Below are 17,344 nucleotides of genomic sequence, written 5' to 3'. Positions count from 1 at the left end.
TGACTAAAAGTTGTGAAACGTCAACGACTCAAACTTTCATTTTGTTGCTATAGTGCCAGATAATAATAATAATAATAATCATAATAATATATTTCATTTATAAGCACCTTTCAAAATTCTAAAGGTCACTTTACAGTCACATGCTAAGTTTTTTTTCCTGTGGGTGAGCCACACGCACCAGCATTCACTCAACCCGGAAATTACTCAAATAGATAGAAAGCTAGCTAGCTAAGCATTAGCTAATAATCACTCAACCCAGAAGTAACACAAAAAGATAGAAAGCTAGCCTGCCATATAGCTAATAAATAGCCAGCTACATGGCTAGCTAGCTAGCTAGACAGATAGCCATTGGATAAATCAATATCCAGCTAGACAGTTAGCTAACTAGCTATATAGCAAATAAATAGCCAGCTACATAGCTACCTGTGCTAATAGATAGCAAATAGATAGCCAGCTAGGTAGCTAGCTAATAGATAACAAAAAGATAGCCATCCATGATGCAAGATTTTTCATCATTTAATGATAGATAGATAGATAGATAGATAGATAGATAGATAGATAGATAGATAGATAGATAGATAGATAGATAGCAAATAGAGAGCTAGCTAGCTAGATCGATAGCGAGCCATTAATGGCGCACCTCACACTCATTCCATATCTCCTTTTATGGTGCGTGTTAGCCAGAGTGCCATTTTCACATCTTCTGTGCGTGTGTGATAGCTAGCTCTCGATTTGCCATCCAGCTCACCAGCCATCTATTAGCTTGTGAGCTAGCTTTCTATCTATCATAATAATAAATTTCATTTATAAGCGCCTTTCAAAACTCTCAGATAGCTATCAATCTAGCTAGCGAGCTCTCTATTTGCCATCCAGCCACCCACCTATTAGCTGGTGAGCTACCTTTCTATCTATAATAATAATTTTCATGTAAAAGCGCCTTTCAAAACTCTGAGCTAGCTAGCGATCTAGCTAGCGAGCTCTCTATTTGCTATCCAGCCACCCACCTATTAGCTGGTGAGCTAGCTTTCTATCTATAATAATTCTCATGTAAAAGCGCCTTTCAAAACTCTGAGCTAGCTAGCGATCTAGCTAGCGAGCTCTCTATTTGCCATCCAGCCAGCCACCTATTAGCTGGTGAGCTACCTTTCTATCTATAATAATAATTTTCATGTAAAAGCGCCTTTCAAAACTCTGAGCTAGCTAGCGATCTAGCTAGCGAGCTCTCTATTTGCCATCCAGCCACCCACCTATTAGCTGGTGAGCTAGCTTTCTATCTATAATTTTCATGTAAAAGCGCCTTTCAAAACTCTGAGCTCGCTAGCGATCTAGCTAGCGAGCTCTCTATTTGCCATCCAGCCAGCCACCTATTAGCTGGTGAGCTATCTTTCTATCTATAATAATAATTTTCATGTAAAAGCGCCTTTCAAAACTCTGAGCTAGCTAGCGATCTAGCTAGCGAGCTCTCTATTTGCCATCCAGCCAGCCACCTATTAGCTGGTGAGCTAGCTTTCTATCTATAATAATAATAATAATAATGATAAATTTCATTTAGAAGTGCCTTTCAAATCTCTCAGCTAGCTATCGATGTAGTAGCTAGCTAGCTACCCGAAGATGTGGAAGGTGTAAATGTTCTTATCCCGTGACTGTAACTATCATTAACCAGTCACAAGCCTCATGGGCGTGGCTATGCGCATTTCTACCAGCTGAGTTCATTAAAGATTGGCAGCTCATTGGCTGACTCAAAATGACCCCAAAAATGTTTTTTTTTTTTTTTGTTTTTTACTTAGTGATTTATAATACAACAACAAAGTCACCTCCACCCTCCCCATGTATGTCTTAACCCATTTACAAAGTTTATAAACACAAATAATATCAAAATGAACAAAATAAAGCTGGGCAACATGTTTTTTTCTTTTCAAAACGGTGAAATTTTAGGGTGAGGTGTGATGTGTTTTTTTTTTTTTTGCCATCATTTTTTCATTTTGCCATCTTTGCCCTTCAGCAACATGAGCTCCATGCAGGCAGCGGCATCCTCTGCCGTGTCGTGGCCACACACTGGGAGGGAGGAGACGGACGGGGAGGTGTTTACTTTTTTGTCACCAATTTCACACTCCACACCAAATGGCTGATTTATTAAAAAAAAAAAAAATGAGATAACTGGGCTACGGATTATCCAAGAGAGACCTACCGCTCTCTTGGATGATCCTGGTCAGGTGTTCTGCTGTCAGGCTGCTGAGGGTGAGTCGGTGAGGGGGGCCCAGGCGGTGGGGGAAGACCGCTGCAGTGTCCACCACCGTGCTGTGGAGCAACTACAAGTAGGGGGGGGGGGGGGGGGGGGGGGGTAGAGAGAGAAAGAGACCGTCTGTAAAATCACAATACAGCAGAAGCTCATATTCATAAAAAAAAAAGTTAAAGGACAACCGAGGTCACTTTTTTGTTTTTTAACTGACACCAGAAAAAAAAACGTTTTATAGCATCTAAATTAATTTTTTTTCCCTATTTTTTATTGTTTTTATTAATGTTTTAGATACTTTTACTATTTATATTATTACTATTATTTATATTATTATTTTATGTCTTTCATTATTTTTGTTTTATTCTTTCTTATTTTGTCCTTTTTTTGTTATTATTATTACTATGACTATTATTACTATTACTATGACTATTACGACTATTACTATTACTATTACTACTATTATCATTATGACTATTACTATTATTATTATTATGACTATTACAATTATTATTTTTATTATTTATTTTATTGTTTCTTATTATTTTTTCCCATTTTTTATTATTATTATTTTTTATTGTTTTTATTAATGTTTTATTATTGTGTTCGTTATTATTACTATTTATATTATTACTATTATTATTTTTTTATTATGTCTTTCATTATTTGTTTTTCTTTTTTTCTTATTGTCCTTATTTTTTGTTATTATTATTACTATGACTATTATTACTATTACTATGACTATTACGACTATTTACTATTATGACTATTACTATTACTACTATTACTATGACTATTATCATTATGACTATTACTATTATTATTATTATTATTATGACTATTACTATTATTATTTTTATTATTTATTTTATTGTTTCTTATTATTTTTTTCCTATTTTTTATTATTATTATTTTTTATTGTTTTTATTAATGTTTTATCATTGTGTTAGTTATTATTACTATTTATATTATTACTATTATTTTTTATTATGTCTTTCATTATTTGTTTCTTTTTTTGTTATTGTCCTTATTTTTTGTTATTATTATTACTATGACTATTATTACTATTACTATGACTATTACGACTATTACTATTATGACTATTACTATTACTACTATTACTATGACTATTATCATTATGACTATTACTATTATTATTATTATTATGACTATTACTATTATTATTTTTATTATTTATTTTATTGTTTCTTATTATTTTTTCCCATTTTTTATTATTATTATTTTTTATTGTTTTTATTAATGTTTTATTATTGTGTTCGTTATTATTACTATTTATATTATTACTATTATTACTATTATTTTTTATTATGTCTTTCATTATTTGTTTTTTTTCTTATTGTCCTTATTTTTTGTTATTATTATTATTACTATGACTATTACTATCACTATTATGACTATTACTATCACTATTATGACTATTACTATGACTATTACTACAATTATTACTATTACTGCTATTATGACTACCATTATGACTACTAATATTATTATAGATAATGGCAAAACATGAACGTCATGACAAAGAAGACTGTTTAAAAAAATCTAATGGAAGCAGGAAATTATGGGGCTGAATTTTGTCACACAGCTCCCAGTCAGAAAACAGCAAGATCGTCCCAAATCGCACTACAAAAAAAGTAAACAAAGGCAAATATCATACATTTTTGGAGAGCAACATGTGATAAGGATAAATGGAAATGATTTTAGGTCTCGTTTGCTGCCAGTGAATACTACTACTAAAGGAGAACGCTCAAAGGACGACCTAGCAAATGTCAGATGTGTACTTTGGTTTAAAATGGTGGCCAATAGGCTGTAAAATTGCTCAGATAAAACTATCAAGACTAATTGGTGGCATTAAAAATATGACCCAATTCATTGTGACTTGATGTTTCTCAAATCTTTCTTTTCATGTATTATTATTATTATTAATTATTATTATTATTATTATTATTATTATTATTATTATTATTATGGTTATTGCTGCTGTGTTACTTCCGGGTTACTTGCCGCTGCTCACCCGCACAAAAAAAAAAAAAAAAATCCTGTGACTGTAAAGTGTCCTTGAAAGTTTTGAATATAAATTAAATGTATTTTTATTATTATTATTATTATTATTATATTAGTATAAAAACACTTAGCAGGAGGTACAATTTCTCATTATGTTTTGATATTCTCCCTGCATTTGACCAATACTGTATATATTTTTTTTTTAAATGGCTCTAACATTTATGGCAAACACATGAGAATTGGAGGGATGACAAATGCCATACGTCATTCATTTTTTCTGCACTTACAAACCCCATTTTGGCCACAACATGCGGAAGATTCTAGTCATATAATCGGGTCGAATATAATATATAAATCTAAGACAAATAAATTATATAAATTTCTAAGACATGAAAGAAGAACTTCACCTCCATTTTGTACAACTAAAGCTAGCATTTAAAAATGAAGGGAAAAGGATGCCCATTTCCTGGTAAGATCAGACCATTGACATCAAATGGTGAGTAGTTTTACTTTATCTAGCTAGCTATCTATTGGCTAGCTAGCTTTCTATCTATTTGAGTTACTTCCGGGTTGAGTGAACGCTGGTGCGTGTGGCTGCCGCTGCTTGCCCACAAAAAAAATGTATCCTGTGACTGTAAAGTGACCTTGAGAGTTTTGAAAGGCGCTTATCAATGAAATGGATTATTATTATGATAATTATTATTATTTTAAATGTTATTGTGCCAATGACCATCTTATATTTGAGTTAGTGGTGTTACACTTACGGGTTGAGTGAACGCAGGCGCGTCTGGCTGCCGCTGCTCACCCGCAGGAAAAAAAAAATGTTCCTATGCCTGTAATGTGTCCTTGAGAGTTTTGAAAGGTGCTTATAAATGCAATTTATTATTATTATTATTTCCATTTTCAAATTTAAGGTGCGTACTGAACCGGACTGCGTGCGATATGGTAGGCGGAAAAAAAAAAAAAAAAAAAAAAACAGCAGCACAAGATTAATCAATCGCACGGTGACAACAAATAGGATAACTAAAAGCTCCTTCATTGAAAAAAATATCATTTAAAAAAAAACAGAACATCACCTTCAAGGCGCAGAAATCTGTCTCGAGGCCGTGTCCAATCAATATCGTGTCAGCACTGACGAAGCTCAATAAGGTCTTCTGCACCTCAGCCAGAGACATGTGGTTGGCCTTAACGTCCTCTTCACTGATGCCCGAAAACCTGCACAAGGTACCACGTTGATAGAATCCTGGAGGATTATATTTTTTTTTTTTTTCATTACGAGCTCATTACCTGGTATTGTAGTCGATGACTTCGCTGTGCGGCTTGACAAATGCGTCGTAGATCACCCGGAGGCTCGAGTCCACGACTGTTACCCGTGACAGCTCCAAACCGTGAATGGTGTAACACTGACAGCACAAAGCGGAGACATTTCACTCAAGAATAACAATTGTATGTTCCAAGAAAATTTCTTTAAAGTAAAAGAAGTACAGTGATACCTTGGTTTACGAACTTAATTGGTTACCAGACAGTGTGTGAGGTGAAAAGTGTGTATCCCAAAAAATCATTTCCCATAGGAAACCATTATAATGAGAATAATCCGTTCCCAGGTCCCCATAAAACATCATTTTTCTACTAAATAAGCCTTAAAACTACACAAAATATACCTTATTTTATGTATAATAAATGTATTATAGTATTATGATTAAAGAAATAAACTGTACTGTACAATAAAGTCATTTTATTTACCTTTGTGATGGTCGTTAATGGCTTGATGGAATGGAGTGGCCGGTTTCATTAGCATTAAACACTTGTTGAGGAACGTAACCACCTTCTTTCACCATCTTGAGGAATGATCCCTTGTAGGTGCTTCCTCTGTGATCATTTTATCTAGTTCCTCATCAATTGTTTAGTTTTTTGCATCAAGTATACAGATGGCTTGTGTGGGTTGTTTGTGGAGCCTGATTGATGGGATATTTTAACCTCGCAGTCTACACTCTGCCTTTGAACTATCAAAGTTGAAACTCTCACTCACATCCTGGCTAAAAATACATAATTAATAAATGTATTTTGCGAATTTATGAATACGAAACATTGAAGCATACTCTGAATTTTTTTTAATGCCAATGCTATGCTATTTTCATACTTTAATAACCAATTGAAGTGAACAACATCACCATTTCACAGTCCAACGCGTAGACTCCGGGGCAGCTGGTATCTGTTGGACGTCTGGGGATGGTTTCCACAAATCCATCCATGGCGAGGGAATCGTGCACGTGCAACTGAAGCGGATGAAGAGAGCGATTCATAAAAGCAGGCTGCCGAGTTTTGTGTCCACCCTGGGTCTCACCTTAAAGATTTGGCAACCGGGGGCTCCCATGAATCCCTGACAGCAGCTATAGCGAGTCTCGACCCCGCCTGGTACTGTGGGACGTACACATAGCAACAAGATATTTTAGGAAGGGTATCCAAACTTCTTACAGCACAGGTGTCAAAGTCAAGGCCCGCGGGCCAAATCCGGCCCGCCGCATCATTTTTTTCGGCCCGCGAAAGCAAATCAAACTTGTTAAATTCCATGATGATTGCTAAAATCTGAGCCAAAATTTCATATTTTTGAATGTCAACCACAATAAAAGTCATTATTCTTGACTTCAGATTTGAAAACGAGTTATTCATTAATTTGCTGTGTGCTCTATATGTAATATTTGAAGGGATTTAAACATTCTAATGGGTTCCCCAAATTTATAACGGCCCTCGAGAGGAAACCATAACTACAATGTGGCCCGCGGCAAAAAATGACTTTGACCCCCCTGTCTTACAGGATCAAATATGTATTTATGCATAAATACATGCAAACATTTATGCATGCATGTATTTATGCATGCATGCCTGTATTTATTTATTTGTCTTTGACAAAAGAAGTCATTTAAGAAAAATAAGTTGTATTTTTACAAGGACACATTTATAGTGTAGAATACTCCTTTACTCTCTTAAAATGTATGATTACACAGCTAGTTATCTATTAGCTTACTAGCTATATAGCTAGCTATCTAACTTGTCCTGTAACTGTGAAGTGACCGAGAGTTTTGAAGAGCGCTTGTAAATGAAATGTATCATTAGCTATCTCTTACCTAGCTTTCTATCCATTTGAGTTACTTCCGGGTTGAGTGAACGCTGGCGCATGTGGCTGCCACTGCTCACCCTCAGAAAAACTCATCCTGTGACTGTAGTGACCTTGAGTTTTCAAAGGCACTTATAAATGACATTTATTTTTATTATTATTATTATGATTACAGTAAAGTCTCGTTATATCGATATCGGATATATCGATATTTTTTCGGACTCCCTTGAATATCGATATAACGAGACTTTACTGTATTATTCTTAGGTAGCTAGCTAGCTTGCTAGAGAGCGCTAGCTAGATTTATAAATACATAAATAAAAAAATAAATACACAAATAAACAGCATTTTTTCCAGTTGTATTTTTTCAATAATAAAATTCCTATTTTAAAAAAAAAGTTGCAATGTTGTAGCATTTTAAAAGGGGATAAAACTATGCTTGATTTATGTTTATTTAATTGGCTGTCAGTGTCATACCTGTCAACTTGTAAGTTTTCCCTGTATTTTATCCGGTTTCTTTTTCATCATTTCAAATAATGTACGTCGTACTACAACTTTTATACAGGAATTATTTTTTTAATTGTGAACCGATCTTACAAAGAATATTCTGGCTGAAATCCGGCTGGTAGCTGATGACAATGCTGCCACAGATCGCTACAATTGTCATGAAAAACCAGCAAAAGTCATCCTCAATCATCAGAATCAGAATCAGAATCATCTTTATTGCCAAGTATGTGGAACAGACAAATTTGTTTCCGGTAGAACACGTACGTATATACGTGTATATATATATATTTTTATTATTATTATTATTATTATATATTATATATATATATATTATATATTTCTATTTTTTTTATTTTTATATTTTTATTTTATTTTATATATTTTTAGCGCTCCGTATGGTCGTATTGATAAAAGCATAACATGTACATGTGCGGTAAGCTGTTTCCGCTAGTGTTAGCGTTTTTTTTTTTTATCATTTTAAATAATGTACAGCGTACTACAACTTTTATACAGGAATTGTCATCATTTATAAGGGCAGCTATTAGCCAAGGTTGACAGGTATGACGTGTAAGTGACACATTGACAATTAATAGATTGACTGTGTACTGAGATTTACAAATCGTGGTTTGGCGGATCCCAGTTTGACAAGCATATTACTTTTTGTACCTCTTTTCTCCACTCCTTTGCCGTAGTGATAGCTGCACTCTTCCCTTCGAGTGTGCTTGCCCGCTTTGTTCACCGAGTAGGTGGCTCCGCACCGACAGCAAATCCTCTTCAGGGCTATTCGGAGGACAAGCAGTGAGCACGAGATGTAGCTAAAGTGTGCCCTCTGGTGACCAAAAAAAAAAAAAAACAAACATCAGTACGTGTCTGGGAGCTTACGGTCGTTGGTGGCTTTCTTGTTGTTGGCAAAAAGGACAGCGTAACCGGGTTTCTCGGGGTGTTGGACAGGATAATTGCTCTCGATCAGCTGCTCCTCGGTTAGAATGTAATCTCTTAAAAGCTCATATAAGGAGGCATCATCTACAGGGGGAAAGAGGAAGTTACAGTGAAACCTCAACTTACAAACACCTTAACTTACAAACGTTTCGTCTTACAAACGTCAAATTACTGAAAATTAAACCTTATAATAAGCACTATTTTCATAATACACACCCACCACGGCTGGCGGAGTGATTTTCGGCGGATGCACGCGACCGAACAGCACCAGAGGTTAAGTTACCAATAGTCCTTATGGAAGGCGACTCTCCTTCCATAAGCCATCAACGACCATCAAAAAGGTAAATAAAACTTTATTTTACAGCACAGTTTATTTCTTTAATTACAGTCCTCTCTTTCCAAACAGCAATTCCCTTTGACCTCCAACGCCATTCCATCAAGCCATAAATGACCATCACAAATGTAAATAAAGTGACTTTATGATACAATGCAGTGTATTTCTTTCATTACAATACAATAGAACATTTATTATACATAGAATAAGGTATGTTGTGTGTAGTTTTAAGGCTTATTTAGTTGAAAAGTATATTTTATGGAAACCCGGGAACGGATTATTCCCATTTTAATGGTTTCCTATGGGATTTTTTTTTTCGAGATACACACTTTTCGCCTTACACACTCTGTCCCGGAACCAATTAAGTTCGGAAGTTGAGGTCTCACTGTATTACTATACAATTATTTATTGTATGACAGTATAATTTGCAGTATATAGCGTGACTCCCACCATTTCCTTTCAGCCGCTTCCGGTTTAGTGGAATGTTTCCTTTAGGATTTTCCCCATCGACTTTCTCATCTGAGTCAGCATGGGACAAAAAAAAAAAAAGGCAATCATCAAAGGTAATCGTTTATAAATAAACGTGCAGGTGTTCCTCACCACTGGCAGTGACAGAATTTTGCTTTTTTAACCTCTTCAGCGCGTTCACAGCAACGCTAAGATACTTCAACTTGTTGACGCTGCGATTGTACACCGTCTTCTCCTCGGCGATGGCCTGACGGGTGGAGGGAAAAAAAAAAAAACGACGATCACGCCGGGGTTTTTGTCACATTCCCAGCGAGAGACAGGATCACCTTTTTGAAGGCCTCGTTGATATCAACGGACGTATCGAGTAACGCCTCCGTAAATTGGGTGACGTAGCGCTGGCGGATGTCATGGGGTACTTTCACTTTGGCGGCCTCGTTCGGCTGCTTTGCTTTTCGTTTGGTGGCCGTTGGCTTTTCATAGGAAAATACAAGTGAGGTTTTCAGTGGTAATGTTTCAACAGCGCTTTCTTATTCGTGCTTCTGGAGGTGAAGGATACCTTTATAGCGGCTTGGGAGGCTGTTTTACCGGTGGCGGTTGAAACGGACACCGGAGAGTGCGACTGGGAGGGTTTTCGTACGGCGGCGGGAATGAGTCGAGGTGCGGAGGAGCGATACGTCAGCGCCGGGGTGCTCGACGTTTTGCCGGCGACAGGGCCCGGGCACACCTTAGTGATGGGGGTCAGGATGGGGGTGACCTCACCGGAGGGGGAGTTGAGAGGCAGCGCGTTCGGAGGGAGGATCAGGCGCATGTTGTTGTCCACGTTGAGGACGGCTGAGTTCAGAGGTATGTATTTGACACACACTGCAAGGAGATAGAAAAGTGACATTTGGTCTGTGATATTTTACAATTTGAATTTTATTTTTTTACTTAAGTGCAAGAGCACCATATTTTGCGCTGTATAAGGCACACCCCCAATGAATGGTGTATTTACAAACTTTTCCCATATACAGTAAAGTCTCGTTATATCGATATTCAAGGGAGTCCGAAAAAATATCGATATAACCGGCACTATCGATATATCCGACCCTGTTTGCATGTAATTTTCTCCGTGCGTGCATAGAAATAGTATCGATATAACCGGGACTATCGATATATCCGATATCGATATAATGAGACTTTACTGTACTTGAATTAATAATAATAATAAATATTAAATGTCATTTATAAGCGCCTTTCAAAACTCTAAAGGTCACTTTACAGTCACAGGACAAGTTTTTTCTGTGGGTGAGCAGCGGCAGCCACACGCGCCAGCGTTTACTCAACCCGGAATAACTCAAAATAGATAGAAAGCTAGCTAGCTAGCTAATAGATAGCTAATAGATAGCTCCCTAGATAGTTAGATAGCCAGATAGCTAATATGACGCCCTAGTTGGAGTTTACGGAGAAACTAAAACACACAGTGATAATTACATATTACATAACTAAATACAAAGCAGACTTCATTTTACAAAACGACAACATTTTACTCAACTGCGAGACTAATAAAAGATAAATCCAATCCAAACATCACCTTTTAAAATTTTTCATGCAGTACAACTAAAAAAAAAAAACTACAATGAATTTGGGATGTCGTCTATTTTGACAAGCAAATATTCTTTTGCGTGGTAACCAAAGGTGAATGTTCCATTGACCTTTCTGTTGTTGAGCAGGCAAAGTGTTGACGTTCGCTGTAGGATGAGCAGCAGGCAAGGACTTCCTTTCCCCGATGGACGAAAGGAACGCTTGGCCTCCTTTTAGGGCAGCCGTCAAAATGGCCGCCTTCTGCTGAACCTGCTGAATCTTGGGCGCACCGCCAATGAGCTGAGAGGCCGAGGATGCTTTCGCTGGTACTCGGAGCGGAACCAGAATCTGAATCTGCGGCCTCTTTTTCACCGCTGCAACCTGTCAAATTGACAAATGACTTCATCTTGAGTATTATTATTATCATCATTTACTAGTATTAGTTAGTTAGCTAGCTAGCTCATTCACTATTTAGCTGGCTATCTAGCTAGGTAACTGTTGTCTATTGATTGGCTAGCTAGCTAGCTTTCTATCTATTTGAGTTACTTCCAGGTTGAGTGAATGCTGGCGCATGTGACTGCCGCTGCTCACCCGCAGAAAAACTTATCCTGTGACTGTAAAGTGAGCTTGCGAGTTTTGAAAGGCGCTTATTAATGAAATGTATTATAAAATATTAGTGAAATGTGAGCACGAGACAAGGCAAGGCAGCATGACCCCATGACCTTTCCCATTCACAGCGATTTGCACAAAAACATGAATAGTTGAGCGCGTGTACTGTACAACCTCTGCATCTTTGGATTCATGCGCAATCCTCCTCTTGGCTGGCGGTTCTTGGGGTTTGATCACTGGAATATTAGGTGGGTTGGGTTTTGCCACATCCTTCGGTTCCGTCTTGCAGCAACAACAAAGAAAAGGATTTAGCACAAGAAAAACAGATCTATGTTGTAGCGTGCAAAACTCAACCGCTAAAATGGTGATTCATTCTCCCCGATACAAGACGAGAAATACTGCTATGTCCTACTGCTTTTGTGAAAAATCTGTCCACCGAAACATGGAATTTGCAGACAAGAAACCGGCCTAAAGAGCGCCACTGTTTTGGCAATTAAGCTAACCATGTGTGGAATTGTCGCGGCTTGGAATTGAAGCGGATTTACGTGAGGGTTTATGTGGTATTTGTATTAACGCATGTTTGATAAGTGCCTCGAAGATTCTGTGTAATCATGTCATCCATGCAAACGCAGCAAAAAAATTGCAAAAAAATCTGTGTCAATAAAGTTTTTTTCTGTGTTACTTATAGACAACCACCAGGCAGATTGAGTGTGAATTTATGAGCCATGTTTATGTCGGCTTTCTTGCTATTTATGTTTATTACTTTTTTTTATTGATTGATTGATTTTATTCTCCAACTCCGAACAATCAAAAACACCCCACGGTTTGGCCTCGGTGAAAACACACTAAAGACTCAAATCATCCTCCTCCATTGAAATGAATGGAAATGTTATTAATCCGTTCTGAAGCGGATTTGGAACAGGAGATGTGAAACCGTCTCTTTTCGTCAATGGATGCTACAGCTTTGTTTGCTTTCAACATTTAGCTCGGTAGCAGACGTGCACATTTCACCATGACGCCCCTGATCCACTGGTGAAAAGGATGCTTTGATGCTCTCCTCTTTCATCTAGAACTGCTTCATGCAACAAATAGGGTGCAGAAAGTGCTTAAGATTGAATGACTGTGTGCTTTGTGTTGTATCACATTATTTAGGCTTTTTTTTTAACTTCAAGATGGTGTCAGGAGAGTGGCTGCCTTTACAGCAGCTCCTGTATTTTGTTTTTCTACTTCTGCCTTTCCTTTGCTCTTACTTACAACACTTTGCTGCTGTGAAACGTAAATGTCTAAACTGCGAGACTAATAACGGCTAATCCAATCCATTTAGAGCCGAGCAGTGCTAGGCCGCTAGCTTGTGGCATTGTGGCTTCAAGAAACTACGTAGTCATCATATTTTCTACTTCTTCCTTTCCTTTCTTGGCTGCTGCGAAATGTCAATTTCTCCACTGTGAGACGAATAAAGGCTAAACCAACCAAAGTTGTTAAAACGCGCACAATAAAATGAGAATTTAAACCATGTCTAATTTCTGCATTTATCGTCAAGTTAAAGAGTGAAAATACTAAATATTTATTTTACAAGTAAGCACTTTGAAAGCCAACTTACAGGCACCTCTGGCTGTTCCTCATCACCGCCGCCACCTTCCAGGTTGTTTGCCTCCATGAAGATGCGGTAACATTCCTCCACAGGGTCGCTGTCAGATAACTCCACATCCATCTCTTCTTCATCTTCATCCGAGCTGGAATTAATGACGATAACCGCGTCACTGGCTGCTCTCAATGAAACACCCTCTTCGGGAGATGAGAGGATTTCCATCGGGGAGGACTCTGCTGACTCCTGGTGGCTGTTTGGTATCGTACAGATTGATTCCTGATCACCTGATGTCTTTTTGGGAAGCTGGTTGTCGGTGGTTTGCCGTTGCATCTCCAAGCGCTTCGGAACCACGATGGAAGGCGACTGTCTGTCCTCGTCTGAAATAACATCCGGGTCAAGTTTTGTGGACTGAAAACAACTGATTTTGTCATCGGGACTCTTGCTATTGTGGTCCTCCACACGCTCGGTCTGCTCAACCACACTTGAAATAGATTCTTTGCGATCTTTGTTGCGGGCATTCTGTTGGGTAAACACAAGAGTATTTGAGGCCTCATTCAGCTAATTTAAATAAATCATTCAGTAAAATATGTCAAACAGCAACATATTTAAAGGACAGTTGTGTCCATAATTTGTAAAATGGCTTCAAATGACTTCTACTGGGCATATTTTAATAAGATTCCACCGCATATAGCTATATTTTACGTTTTAAGACTCGCGCTGAATATTCAGGAAGTCTTGTTTTTGAGTTGGTGACGTCACTGAAGGAACGCCCCTGACCGAAAAAAAAACACATTGTAGCAGTCCTTCCAGCACGCCAATGTATTTTGATGTACTTGTTTGGTCTGAAAACCTCGTGTTGCACCAAAAAGCCGACAGAAGTGGGCGACCAAGCTCCATGGAAGGAATTTATCAGCATGTGGAAACGGGCTGATTAACAGCTCACAGGAGCTTGGACGCCATTTTCTGCCTCTTTTTTGGGATGCTACATTGCAGTCCAGATGCCTCAAAATGGCACGGAATAAATTCTTTAATCGATTGCAAACATGTATGCTTTCCTCTTCAGAACTATTTGAATCATATTCATAACTGGATGTGTAACAAGAAAGCATATTTTCCGAATCTGAAGCCATTGATTCTCCAGCAATGCAAGACGTCTTGGCGTGATGTCACGAACTGGGGGCGGGACTTTCTGAAAATGCCCAATTCGCACCTCAATTTGTTTGCAGATTTTGGACACTTTAAGTCATTTTTATTAGTGTTTTACATTTGACTAAAAATATCATAGTTCTGAAGAGGAAAGCATACATGTTTTGGGTATTTTAGATGCTATAAAACTTTTTTTCTGATGTCAGTTAAGAAACAAAAAAGTGACGTCGGTTGTCCTTGAAAACCGATTTTAGAAAACTGTTTCCATTCACAAACATTCCTAAAAAATAATTCACAGGCATGCAAAGATGATTTTTTTTTCGAAGGCTTTATCCGATTTTCAAAATTCTTATTCCCTTGTACTCAGGTTAAAGGGGTTTATGCAACCAGACTTTGTATTCTTACATTTTTTAGAGGGGACTCATGCCTGTGGGTACTGTAGTACGTCTGTGTAAGCTCTAGGTCGTACAGGATCCATTTTGCTGACGAAGCTCCTTGGATAAGAAGCGAAACGTCCGACACGTTCAAAGAAGTACAGATGACGGCTGAAGAAACCTTTTCATCGTTGTAGTTTGGTCGCTAATTTGTTTTTTTAAAAAAAGTCTGTTATTAATGATACCAACCTCCTGCACTGGCCTGCCGACAGTTTCAAGATCACAGTGAGTTTGAACAGACTTCCTGTCAGGCGAGGTTGGTATGTCAATTATCAGGACATCATCATCATCATCATCATCGTAGGCATCATCTTGTATCTCAGAAGATTGAGAGCAATCCGGGGCCACGTAATGGCCGACTGGCTTTTTTACATCAACTTGGTTCACTTCCTTTTCTTTAAGCGCCACGCTCGACGACTTGTATGACCTGAATTCAGCAGTGAAGTTGGACATGGGATCGTATTCCAAGTCGGTCCTTGGCTTGGATTTGTCAAGGACGTACTTCCTCGATTGGGAGGGTGCTTTGATACTATTGGGGGGTACATACAGGTACCCACAGCCATTTGCAGTTTCTCCTTCTGTCTCGGTGGAAGAGACTTCTGCTGCACGGAAGCATGACAGCCTCCTTTGCTCCTGTTCTACTTCATACTTAGCTGTTTCGATCTTCTTGTTGATGTGCTCAAGTTCTTGAAAGGAATTGCCTTTGGCACGCTCTATAACTTGTGGCGTATACAAGTTGGACTGAATGCCATCTGGGGTACCTGCAGCATAGCAAATCAATGGGGTAAACATCAGCACATTGTTTAGAATCGGAATCAGAAAGCCTTTAATAGACCCACAATGGGGTAATTTGCAATCTACAACAGCTATACAAAAAGGGGTGGAAAAAAAAAGATAAACCAAAGTATTTTATGTACAAATGAAAATGTCAGAAGCCTGAAATGCACAACTGTATAAAATGAGTGCAATTACTAATCATTTGGTTAAAAACAAAAGCAATTTAAAAAAGGTAACTGGTTTGTGAGCAGGGTTTAGTTTATTTTTTTGGGAGAAAAAATTAATTTACAGTATAAGGTTTGATCAAACATTTTTGTTTAAATCTCAGTCTTTTGTTGACATGCTGTGTTTCTTGCAATTTACACGCCAGCTAGCTAGCTGTTGGCTATCTATTAGCTATCTACTAGCTGGCTAGCTAGCTTTCTATCTGTGTGTTTAATAGTGATATTCAGTGTATTAGCTAACAAACTATGTAGCTAGTTAGCTATTAGCCATAGAGCTATCTAGGTGGCTAGCTATCTGTTAGCTATCTATTAGCCATGTACTAGCTGACTAGCTAGGTTTCTATCCATTTACTTCCGGGTTGAGTGAACGCTGGCGCGTGTGGCCGCCGCTGCTCACCCACAGAAAACTTATGGGTGACTGTAAAGTGACCTTGAGAATTTTGAAAGGCGCTTAGAAATGAAGTGTATTTTTATTATTATGATTATTATTTGTTTTGTGTGCAGTTTTACAACAAATTGGCCGTTTAGTCTTTTGTGACATTTTTTTTGCATCGTTAAATTGCGATAACAGTACCAATTAACTTTTAAGTAATGACAATTGCCCCAAAAACGAGCTAACCGAAACCCAACCCTACCTCGATAACCAATTCAATTACTCAGCTCTGGTTTCTTCCCGAGAAAGGTCTAAAATCTAAATTTTAAAATCAAACGGCGAACAGGTTTTCTTAATTTTGGCGAATTGGTTTTCTTATTTTTGGGGAGTTTTAATCGACGCGTCGATGAGAAACAAAATGTCGCCTGGAGCTATAGTGAACGCTCACTTGCAACTCACCTGTTTGGGCAATCGACGGTAATGACCCCCATGACGACGACGACGACGGCGACGACGGCGAGGAGTAACCCAAAAAACGTCGCTCGTCCTCCGGGTGTTTGTACCAACAATGGGGTCGTTTGCAGCAGCGCCTGGAGAAAGGACAGGGCACCCGGGCGAAGAGACCAGACGACTGGAACATCCCTACTCGACCCGGTTGGGGGTCACACTGTCAAAGGCACAGTTGGCGTCCAATCGAATTTATATGGCAGTCGACATCCGTTGATCGTCAGTAAAAATATTTTTAAATTTAATATGATGTTGTTAATAAGCTTTCCTGTCTTTATATTTTGCGCCATGGCCCACTGTTTTAATTTTATAACCACGAAGAATCGAGTTTTTATTTCCCTTTTGTAGTAAAGTCCTCCTAGCGAGTGATGGCGCTGTTTTTCATCGCGACATTAGCTTCTGTCTTTGTGGTATGTCATTATCTCCTACGAGTGTGCCAAAACTAGTGATGGGAATTCCGACTCTTTTCAGAGAGCCGGTTCTTTTGGCTTGGCTCAATAAAAAG

The 17,344-nt window shown here is 38.0% G+C and overlaps 1 protein-coding gene across 2 annotated transcripts; it reads right to left on the bottom strand.

The window, feature by feature from the left end:
* Window positions 1–66: 66 nt before the first annotated feature.
* Window positions 67–16,972, bottom strand: LOC148898691 (uncharacterized). Of its 2 annotated transcripts, XM_088993499.1 has the most exons (18): window positions 16,788–16,972; window positions 15,902–15,907; window positions 15,148–15,685; window positions 13,391–13,897; window positions 11,965–12,072; window positions 11,313–11,562; window positions 10,178–10,482; window positions 9,948–10,091; window positions 9,754–9,868; window positions 9,604–9,672; window positions 8,763–8,903; window positions 8,547–8,660; window positions 6,603–6,676; window positions 6,430–6,534; window positions 5,546–5,661; window positions 5,335–5,473; window positions 2,189–2,309; window positions 67–2,055 (listed from the first exon to the last, which is right to left on the bottom strand). In XM_088993499.1, the coding sequence occupies exons 1-18, from the start codon at window positions 16,970–16,972 to the stop codon at window positions 1,970–1,972; spliced, it is 3,123 nt and encodes a 1,040-aa protein (XP_088849625.1). In that variant the 3' UTR covers window positions 67–1,969. The 2 variants fall into 2 exon arrangements, with proteins under 2 accessions (XP_088849625.1, XP_088849624.1); XM_088993498.1 differs by lacking the exon at window positions 15,902–15,907 and having other exon boundaries at window positions 15,148–15,719; window positions 16,792–16,972.
* Between the last annotated feature and the right edge of the window lie 372 nt (window positions 16,973–17,344).

This window comes from Hippocampus bargibanti, linkage group LG04 (assembly GCF_051943395.1).
Source record: "Hippocampus bargibanti isolate YZ-2025 linkage group LG04, ASM5194339v1, whole genome shotgun sequence".
In the NCBI taxonomy this organism is placed as follows: Eukaryota; Metazoa; Chordata; class Actinopteri; order Syngnathiformes; family Syngnathidae; genus Hippocampus; species Hippocampus bargibanti.
This window is presented reverse-complemented; position numbering and strand designations above follow the sequence as displayed.